Source organism: Salvelinus fontinalis, unplaced genomic scaffold (assembly GCF_029448725.1).
Source record: "Salvelinus fontinalis isolate EN_2023a unplaced genomic scaffold, ASM2944872v1 scaffold_1125, whole genome shotgun sequence".
Classification (NCBI taxonomy): domain Eukaryota; kingdom Metazoa; phylum Chordata; class Actinopteri; order Salmoniformes; family Salmonidae; genus Salvelinus; species Salvelinus fontinalis.
In genome coordinates, this window is record NW_026601334.1 from 44,417 (window position 1) to 55,300 (window position 10,884).

General features: G+C 44.0%; 1 protein-coding gene across 4 annotated transcripts; it reads left to right on the top strand.

Moving 5' to 3' along the window:
• Positions 1–6,569: 6,569 nt before the first annotated feature.
• LOC129848707 (uncharacterized) lies at positions 6,570–10,327 on the top strand. 4 transcript variants are annotated; one of them, XM_055915805.1, is made up of 14 exons: positions 6,570–7,137; positions 7,402–7,541; positions 7,648–7,719; positions 7,798–7,881; positions 7,979–8,125; positions 8,215–8,295; positions 8,415–8,564; positions 8,682–8,731; positions 8,853–8,922; positions 9,016–9,102; positions 9,196–9,294; positions 9,417–9,497; positions 9,604–9,708; positions 10,151–10,327. In XM_055915805.1, exons 4-14 carry the CDS (start codon positions 7,864–7,866, stop codon positions 10,310–10,312), a joined length of 1,050 nt encoding a protein of 349 aa, XP_055771780.1. In that variant the 5' UTR covers positions 6,570–7,137; positions 7,402–7,541; positions 7,648–7,719; positions 7,798–7,863; the 3' UTR covers positions 10,313–10,327. The 4 variants fall into 4 exon arrangements, with proteins under 4 accessions (XP_055771780.1, XP_055771781.1, XP_055771783.1 ...); XM_055915806.1 differs by having other exon boundaries at positions 9,884–10,258; XM_055915808.1 differs by lacking the exon at positions 9,016–9,102.
• The last annotated feature ends 557 nt before the right edge of the window (positions 10,328–10,884 follow it).

Consider the following 10,884-nt stretch of genomic DNA (forward strand, 5'->3'; position numbering starts at 1 on the left):
GGCCAGCTGTCTGGATCGCCACGACCCCAACCAACCTCTACTCACTGGACCCTTATTTATCACTCGATTAAGCTTGCCTCTCCTTAATGTAAATATGCCTTGTCCATTGCTGTTCTGGTTAGTGTTTATTGGCTTATTTCACTGTAGAGATTCTAGCCCTGCTCTCTATACCATATCCAACCCTGCAGTTCCACCACCCACATATGCGATGACATCACCTGGTTTCAATGATGTTTCTAGAGACAAGATCTCTCTCATCATCACTCAATACCTAGGTTTACCTCCACTGTATTCACATCCTACCATACCTTTGTCTGTACATTATTCCTTTAAACTATTTTATCGCCCCCAGAAACTTCCTTTTACTCTCTGCTCTGGTAGCTCTAGGCGACCAATTCTCATAGCTTTTAGCCGTACCATTATCCTACTTCTCCTCTGTTCCTCTGGTGATGTAGAGGTGAATCCAGGCCCTGCAGTACCTGGCTCCACTCCTATTCCCCAGGCGCTCTCTTTTGATGACTTCTGTAACCGTAATAGCCTTGGCTTCATGCATGTTAACATTAGGAGCCTCCTCCCTAAGTTTGTTTTGTTCACTGCTTTAGCACACTCTACCAACCCGGATGTTTTAGCCGTGTCTGAATCCTGGCTTAGAAAGACCACCAAAAATTCAGACATTTTTATCCCCAATTACAATATTTTCAGACAAGATAGAACGGCCAAAGGGGGCGGTGTTGCAATCTACTGCAAAGACTGCCTGCAGAGTTCTGTTATACTATCCAGGTCTGTTCCCAAACAATTTGAACTTCTACTTTTAAAAATCCACCTCTCTAAAAACAAGTCTCTCACCGTTGCCGCCTGCTATAGACCACCCTCTGCCCCCAGCTGTGCTCTGGACACTATATGTGAACTGATTGCCCCCCATCTATCTTCAGAGCTCGTGCTGCTAGGCGACCTAAATTTGAACATGCTCAACACCCCAGCCACCCTACAATCTAAGCTTGATGCCCTCAATCTCACACAAATTATTAATGAACCTACCAGGTACCACCCCAATTCCGTAAACACGGGTACCCTCATAGATATCATCCTAACAAACTTGCCCTCCAAATACACCTCTGCTGTTTTTAACCAAGATCTCAGCGATCACTGCCTCATTGCCTGCATCCGTAATGGGTCAGCGGTCAAACGACCTCCACTCATCACTGTCAAACGCTCCCTGAAACACTTCAGCGAGCAGGCCTTCCTAATTGACCTGGCCGGGGTATCCTGGAAGGATATTGATCTCATCCCGTCAGTAGAGGATGCCTGGTCATTTTTTAAAAATGCCTTCCTCACCATCTTGAATAAGCATGCCCCATTCAAGAAATTTAGAACCAGGAACAGATATAGCCCTTGGTTCTCTCCTGACCTGACTGCCCTTAACCAACAGAAAAACATCCTATGGCGTTCTGCATTAGCATCGAACAGCCCCCGTGATATGCAACTTTTCAGGGAAGCCAGAAACCAATGTACACAGGCAGTTAGAACAGCCAAGGCTAGCTTTTTCAAGCAGAAATTTGCTTCCTGCAACACAAATTCAAAAAAGTTCTGGGACACCGTAAAGTCCATGGAGAATAAGAACACCTCCTCCCAGCTTCCAACCGCCCTGAAGATAGGAAACACTGTCACCACCGACAAATCCACTATAATTGAGAATTTCAATAAGCATTTTTCTACGGCTGGCCATGCTTTCCACCTGGCTACCCCTACCCGGGACAACAGCACTGCCCTCCCCTCTGCTACTCGCCCAAGCCTTCCCCATTTCTCTTTCTCCCAAATACAGTCAGCTGATGTTCTTAATGAGCTGCAAAATCTGGACCCTTACATATCAGCCGGGCTAGATAATCTGGACCCTTTCTTTCTAAAACTATCTGCTGAAATTGTTGCCACCCCTATTACTAGCCTCTTCAACCTCTCTTTCGTGTCGTCTGAGATCCCCAAAGATTGGAAAGCAGCTGCGGTTATCCCCCTCTTCAAAGGGGGGGACACCCTTGACCCTAACTGCTACAGACCTATATCTATCCTACCCTGCCTTTCTAAGGTCTTCGAAAGCCAAGTCAACAAACAGATTACCGACCATTTCGAATCACACCACACCTTCTCCGCTATGCAATCTGGTTTCAGAGCTGGTCATGGGTGCACCTCAGCCACGCTCAAGGTCATAAACGATATCGTAACCGCCATCGATAGGAAACAATACTGTGCAGCCGTATTCATTGACCTGGCCAAGGCTTTTGACTCTGTCAATCACCACATCCTCATTGGCAGACTCGACAGCCTTGGTTTCTCTAATGATTGCCTCGCCTGGTTCACCAACTACTTCTCTGATAGAGTTCAGTGTGTCAAATCGGAGGGTCTGTTGTCCGGGCCTCTGGCAGTCTCTATGGGGGTGCCACAGGGTTCAATTCTTGGACCGACTCTCTTCTCTGTTTACATCAATGATGTCGCTCTTGCTGCTGGTGATTCTCTGATCCACCTCTACGCAGACGACACTATTCTGTATACTTCTGGCCCTTCTTTTGACACTGTGTTAACAACCCTCCAGGCGAGCTTCAATGCCATACAACTCTCCTTCCGTGGCCTCCAACTGCTCTTAAATACAAGTAAAACCAAATGCATGCTCTTCAACCGATCGCTGCCTGCTCCTGCCCGCCTGTCCAACATCACTACTTTGGACGGCTCTGACTTAGAATATGTGGACAACTACAAATACCTAGGTGTCTGGTTAGACTGTAAACTCTCCTTCCAGACCCACATCAAACATCTCCAATCCAAAGTCAAATCTAGAATTGGCTTCCTATTCCGCAACAAAGCATCCTTTACTCATGCTGCCAAACATACCCTTGTAAAACTGACCATCCTACCAATCCTCGACTTCGGTGATGTCATTTACAAAATAGCCTCCAAAACCCTACTCAATAAATTGGATGCAGTCTATCACAGTGCCATCCGTTTTGTCACCAAAGCCCCATATACTACCCACCACTGCGACCTGTACACTCTCGTTGGCTGGCCCTCGCTTCATACTCGTCGCCAAACCCATTGGTTCCAGGTCATCTACAAGACCCTGCTAGGTAAAGTCCCCCCTTATCTCAGCTCGCTGGTCACCATAGCAGCACCTACCCATAGCACGCGCTCCAGCAGGTATATCTCTCTAGTCACCCCCAAAACCAATTCTTCCTTTGGACGCCTCTCCTTCCAGTTCTCTGCTGCCAATGACTGGAACGAACTACAAAAATCTCTGAAACTGGAAACACCTATCTCCCTCACTAGCTTTAAGCACCAGCTGTCAGAGCAGCTCATAGATTACTGCACCTGTACATAACCCATCTACAATTTAGCCCAAACAACTACCTCTTTACCTACTGTATTTATTTATTAATTTATTTTGCTCCTTTGCACCCCATTATTTCTGTCTCTACTTTGCACTTTCTTCCAATGCAAACCAACCATTCCAGTGTTTTTTTTTAGTTTTTATTTTACTTGCTGTGTTGTACTCACTTCGCCTCCATGGCCTTTTTATATTTTTATTTATTTATTTATACATATATCTGTTTGCCTTCACCTCCCTTATCTCACCTCACTTGCTCACATTGTATATAGACTTATTTTTTTATTTTTTTCACTGTATAATTGACTATATGTTTGTTTTTACTCCATGTGTAACCATGTGTTGTTGTATGTGTCGAACTGCTTTGCTTTATCTTGGCCAGGTCGCAATTGTAAATGAGAACGTGTTCTCAATTTGCCTACCTGGTTAAATAAAGGTTAAATAAAAAATAAATAAATAAAATGCGTTATTTCATTGTTTTGATGTCTTCATTATTTTTCTTCAATGTAGAAATGGTTAAAATAAAGAAAAACCATTGAATGAGTAGGTGTCCTAAAACACTTGACCGGTAGTGTAGAGCCTTCAGTGTTTATTTTCCGTGGCCTGTGGCCCCCCTTGTCTGAATTTGGTCAATATGTCCTCCAAAATACTTTATAGCCCACCGTGGTAAAGACTATACTTTCAGGAGTTAAACAACACAATTAAAAAAAAAAAATACCTTGTTTGTCTCATTCTTCCAATCTAGTTAGTGAATTTATAAAACACAATATTTGGTATTTGTATTTTATATTATGCCAACCATACAGGAAAGCATCTGGTGACAAAATAGCCAAAAACATAAAATTATGAATTAATTCAAGGTTTACAAATATGCCCAATCAATAGAACATTGTCAGAAAACAATAGTCTAAACCCAATGTCTCTACCATATATGGTCGAAAAGTTACCGACGATTTAACCTCAACACCAAATATGGAACACATACAACCAAGTGAATATACTACTATGTATGCCCGCGGGCCTCTTGCCTAAGCACTCCCTAGGTGCCTTCCCCTTCCCCCCCTGGGAACAAATGAAACAGGATAACAAACAACTTCAATAATCAAAACAGTGCGTCCTATTGACACACAGACATAATCAATAACCTCCCTCAGCAACAACTAACTCAGTTAATTACCCACAGCCATTGGCCTCCTCTCTCAGCAATCCTCTCTCAGCACAAATCTCTTTTCACAATCAATCTCCCTCTGCATTCATTCCTCTTTTTTTCCTCCTGAACAGAACACTGGCTTTTATATAGCTTCAGGAGGCTAATTTGATACAGCTGCGTCTTGACGAGGGGGCGGGGTCAGCTCCAATTAGCCATGGAGTCGACCAATAAGCTGCTTGGGGAGAATTCAGGAAGCCATCTCCTGAAACACACACACTCAAATACAAACTACAACACAGAAACTGGGGAACGTAACAAACCAGCTAATGATTAATTCTATGTAATTTCTAATGACATCAGGCAAAGAAAACAACGTTTGGACATGAATTTCGTAGCTCCCTCTTGAATTGACCCTTTTTCTCTCTACATTGTATAGCAAGTAAGTGAATATATAAAACTAATATATGTCATTCATCAGACACTTTTATCCAAAGCGACTTACAATAAAACCTGCTGTCGTTTATGTATGGGTGGTGACGGGAATCGAACCCACTACACTGGCGTTGCAAGCATCATGCTCTATCATGGTCATGGGTGCACCTCAGCCAAGCTCAAGGTCCTAAACGATATCTTAACCGCCATCGATAAGAAACAATGCTGTGCAGCCGAATTCATTGACCTGGCCAAGGCTTTCGACTCTGTCAATCACCACATCCTTATCGACAGACTCAACAGCCTTGGTTTCTCTAATGATTGCCTCGCCTGGTTCATCAACTACTTCTCAGAAAGAGTTCAGTGTGTAAAATCGGCTTCCTGTAGTCCGGGCCTCTGGCAGTCTCTGGGGATGCCACAGGGTTCAAATCTTGGGCTGAATCTCTTCTCTGTATTCATCAATGATGTCGCTCTTGCTGCTGGTGAGTCTCTGATCCACCTCTACGCAGATGACACCATTTCTGTATACTTCTGGCCCTTCTTTGGACACTGTGTCAACTACCCTCCAGACGAGCTTCAATGCCATACAACTCTCCTTCCGTGGCCTCCAACTGCTCTTAAATACAAGTAAAACTAAATGCATGCTCTTCAACCGATCGCTGCCTGCACCTGCCCGCCCGTCCAGCATCACTACTCTGGACGGTTCTGACTTAGAATATGTAGACAACTAAAAATACCTAGGTGTCTGGTAAGACTGTGAACTCTCTTTCCAGACTCACATCAAACATCTCCAAACCAAAGTTAAATCTAGAATTGTCTTCCTATTTCGCAACAAAGCATCCTTCACTCATGCTGCCAAACGTACCCTCGTGAAACTGACCATCCTACCGATCCTCGACTTCGGTGATGTCATTTACAAAATAGCCTCCAACACCCTACTCAACAAATTGGATGCAGTCTATCACTGTGCCATCCATTTTGTCACCAAAGCCCCATATACTACCCACCACTGCGACCTGTAAGCTCTCGTTGGCTGGCCCTCACTTCATACTCGTCGACAAACCCACTGGCTCCAGGTCATCTACAAGACCCTGCTAGGTAAAGTCCCGCCTTATTTCAGCTCGCTGGTCACCATAGCAGCACTCACCCGTAGCACGAGCTCCAGCAGGTATATCTCACTGGTCATCCCCATAGCCAATTCCTTCTTTGGCTGCCTCTCCTTCCAGTTCTCTGCTGCCAATGACTGGAACGAACTACAAAAATCTCTGAAACTGGAGACACTTATCTCCCTCACTAGCTTTAAGCACCAGCTGTCAGAGCAGCTCACAGATCACTGCACCTGTACATAGCCCGTCTATAAATAGCCCAAACAACTACCCCATCCCCTACTGTATTTATTTTATTTATGTTGCTCCTTTGCACCCCAGTATTTCTACTTTGCACATTCATCTACTGCACATTCATCTACTGCAAACCTACCATTCCAGTGTTTTTAATTGCTATATTGTATTTACTTCGCCACCATGGCCTATTTATTGCCCTTCTACCTCCCTTATCTCACCTAATTTGCTCACATTGTATATAGACTTGTTTTTCTACTGTATTATTGACTGTTTGTTTACTCCATGTGTAACTCTGTGTTGTTGTATGTGTCGAACTGCTTTGCTTTATCTTGGCCAGGTCGCAGTTGTAAATGAGAACTTGTTCTCAACTTGCCTACTTGGTTAACTAAAGGTGAAATAAAAAAATAAAAAATATCAACTGAGCTACGAAGAAGCACGTCGACGTCACTAGAATAATGACAAGCAATTTTAACGGATTCTAAAGGGAATCATAGAATTCCAAACTCATTTCTATGGAAACACAGTTGTCAATTTTGTAAACAATCATTTTCGAACGTGTGTTGCCAAGAGACATCAAACCGACGTTCTATGGAACGTTTTCTGTGCGAAAACAACTTCAGTTTGCTGCTGACAACAAACTTGTTTGATTTTTGACACCTGAGATAGAACAATCGACTGGAAAATGCCTGGGTGCTTTTCAAGACTGGCGGAGAGAGTGCGTGGACGTCGGCGGCCTAATGCGTCGACAGGTTGTTCAAATTAATTTGTGGCTTGTTTTTCTTGTCTTTTTCTGTTTTGCAGGGTTCGTGATTGTCGACAGGTGGACAGCGACTTCGAAGAGGGTATGTGGAGTTTAAAACTCTTATTTTACTACATTTAACAATGTCATTATAATTTGCGAAATGTTGTGTATTTCTATAATTCAGACTTGGCAAAAATGCTTGTGCTAGAGATGTTGTATCTAGCTAGCTTGCTAGCTAACATTAACTTTAGTAACTGTTGCTAAGCGATCGACTTTTGCTTCCTAGCTAGCTAGTATTAGCAATCTTGCTACGTTTTATGTCCTAACAATTGTTTATTTTATATTGCAATGTTCCTCATTTTAGAAACAACTGTACTGGATGAGGTCCAGTTGGATGTGCCATTGGATGATGTGCCAGATGTTCCACAGCTGCCAGTCCTCCTTGATGTCCAGAATGCTGCTATCATCCTTGAGGATGTGCCAGATGTGCAGACTATCCTTGAGGTACAATTTTCTGAAAGTTTGGGGTTTTATGTTTGAAAAATATCCCAGATATTCAAGTTGTGTCTCTTTGACATGAAACAAATCTCTTGTCTGCTTTCTGCTTTAGAAGGCCACTGGCAATTGGCAGTTGATTCCGATTAGGTTCAGCCCCCTGTACTGTGGGCCTGTTGTGATCAGGGTAAGAGACCCCCCACACGCAGTCACATCACGGTTACTATGTTTACAGTTTCCAACATGAATGTATTGTAATGTGCAGAACAATGCCGGTCCGGTTGTTAAAGCTTGGAGAACTTTCCAGTTCATCAGCCCCATCATCACCTACATGCGTGGGGGATCCCAGGTATGTGTCTTTGTAACTTCCTAATCTATATTGTCAGTGTGTCACAGCGATTGCTGAAGTGGTTTTGTTGATGTTGTCTTGTTGTTTATCTCAACAGCAGGTGGTGGTGAGGATGCACCACGTTAGTAGGGTGAGAGGCCTGGAGACTCAACTGGTGTGGGCCATCTCCAAGGAGACAGCCAGGCTTAGTCCAAAGGGCATCCCCTACTGTGCCACCAAAGTGCAGTCCATCACTTGGATCCAGGTAAGACGTAAATACTACTGAAATAGTATTAAATTAGATTTTTCTTCACTTATTCCATTTGGCCTTAACATGTATTCTCTCTCTGTCAGCGTGTGGCTGGCAGGGTGACCCACTATGTGTCTCACCTCCGCCACGAGACGTCTGTGGACGTGACGCTTGGCTGCTACCAGGTAAATAAACGATTTCCTATGTATATAGACTAGACATTACTGGGCATTTTTGCATTAGATTTGGTGTGTTTTCTAATATTGTGTGTGTGGTAAACAGGTGTGTTGTGTGTTTTGAGCAGCAGACTGATGTCTCAGTGGTGTACGCCACTCTCCACATGGGGCTGGACGGGCTTCTCTCCTCTTCAGCGTGGTCGGAGGCTGCCTCCTTCTCTACGCCCACCACTCAGCAGTTCACTGACCCAGAGCCTGAGGGCCACAACTGCTATAAGGTCAGACGTTACACACACATACTATTGACTAGGAGCATTAAGATCCTTCCATTGACCGATTGTTTGTTATGTCATTGCATTGGTCACTGATTTTGAATGCTTGTTTTGTTGTCGTAGGGCTGGGAGGAGGACCTGCTGCCTGAGGAGAGGGAGGTTCCTCTGCTAAAGTGAGTTCCTCTAAATGTCTGTGTAGTCTGGGCTTGTCAGATGCTGAAGGATAGTGGTCATAATGCTGTTATCCCCCATTGACTCTAATGGTTGACATGCTCCATTCCCTCCCTTTCACAGCCTCTACCTTACCACCAAGAGAGTGGAGGACATCGCCCTGAGGCTCGTCTCCCTGCGCCAGGCCTTCACTGTGAGTGGACCCACTTTTCTTTTTCTCTCTGTGACATTCTTGTTCTGTCTCCTAGAGGAAGATGCCTCACCCTAACTCTTCCCTCTTCCCTAGACCCTGCTTGGTTCCACCCTGAGCAGGAACCATCTGTTTGTGGCGGGAAAGGTCCTCCTGGGCGCACTGGTTCAGGCCAACCACATGGTAACTCACTAATTCATTCTCTTTCAAGGGAAAGAGAGCGTCCCTGAGGGGAAATGTGTTCTGTTCACTAAGATGCTCTTTTCTTTGTCATAGGACGGGGCCAAGTTCATCCGTACTTATAACGACTTTGTGGACTACCTGAGTGACCCCTCCAAGCGGAATGACATTGAGAGGGAGCTGGCTGAGGCAAAGGTGAGTTCATTAACTCTTTCAAGTCTCACTGAGTTCTTCCACATGCATGTCTTTTATACATCACAGTAGCTGATCTATATGAAATCATTCTTATTTTCTCCAAACGTGTTTTCTTGTCCTAGATCCATCATGTGAACATGATAGATGTCGTCTTTGAGCTGGTGCTGTTTGGGATGATGACAGCTCAGAAGTCCCTGAGGGTGGTAAGTAGCATCTCACTGGTACATGTTTTGATATCTATTAGCAGTTTCACTTAAATTCCTCTTCTCTTCTATTCTCTCCTCTTTTCTCCTCCTTTGTTTCCTTTAGCACCCCGGTGGGTTTGTGGAGCGTCTGTACGCTCTCCTGTACTCCTTCCTGCCCACTGCTGCCAACATGGAGCCAGAGGCTGACAGATACCTGCTGCTGCTCAATGTAAGAGTCAAGAGGTTACTTCCTGTTTACTTCCATATTCTTAGTGTACTTCCTTATTTCATGGTTAACCAGGTTCCAATGTCATTTTAGGGGGAGTATTTCTAATTGTTTCTCTCCTCTTGATAAGCTAGTAACTCAGAGCCATTTTCTATGTGTTGTGTGGTGTTCTCTTCAGGGCGGGCTGATGGCTCTGCTAGATGACATGTTTGGCCAGCAGCTGGCCTGGTACTTTAACCCAGAGTCTCTGGTCACGGAGCTCTCCAGCCTCCTGGAGTACCACTTGGAGAACCTCATGGCCAGCATGTAGTCCTACTGCAGGGACCATACTCCTTTCTCCTTCTCTCTCTCTTTTGAAGGAATTAAGGACTTGAAGTGCTTTGTTGATCCCTGATTAGTTAACACCCATTAATTTAATGTATTCTCTTGTTTTCTCTCCCCACAGGATTCTTGTGACACTTTGCCACCCAAGAGGGATCCAGACACCAATGCACTACATTACTTTGCACTGAATTTGACATTTTTAAATAAAATAAGTTGTAGTTCAAAAACATTTTTGTTTCCGTCTTTTCATCTATTTGATTTTATGACCATTTCCTCTTCCTAGAGGTATAATGCTAATATTAGATTATTACATGAACAATGATGCTTTATTATCTGCATATGGAAATAAAAAAACAATGTTTAGTTGATTTACAGATACTACAGGCCCACACTTTATATGGTTTTGTACTGTGGTTTGTGATACTGTACTATTTAAAAACATGTAGGACTACATACACTGAGTGCACAAAACATTAGGAACGTCTTCCTAACATTGAGTTGCACACCCTTTTTCCCTCAGAACAGCCTCAATTCATCGGGGCATGGACTCTACAAGCTGCACTAAGCGTTCCACAAGGATGCTGGCCCATGTTGTGTCAAGTTGGCTGGACGTCCTTTGCGTGGTGGACCATTTTTGATACACATGGGAAACTGTTGAGCATGAAAAAAACAGCAGTGTTGCAGTTCTTGACACACTTAACCCGGTGCGCCTGGCACCTACTACCATACCCCGTTCAAAGGCACTTAAATCTTTTGTCTTGTCGAATCACCCTCTGAATGACACACACAATCCATGTCTCAATTCTCTCAAGGTTTTAAAATCTTTCTTTAACTCCCCTTCATCTACACTGATTG

What these genes read in the sequence shown, in the direction of transcription:
- LOC129848707 (XM_055915805.1), top strand. An exon ending in TGGTTCAGGCCAACCACATG is followed by an intron (nt 9,103 to 9,195) that starts GTAACTCACTAA and finishes TCTTTGTCATAG; the next exon opens with GACGGGGCCAAGTTCATCCG. An exon ending in CTCAGAAGTCCCTGAGGGTG is followed by an intron (nt 9,498 to 9,603) that starts GTAAGTAGCATC and finishes TGTTTCCTTTAG; the next exon opens with CACCCCGGTGGGTTTGTGGA.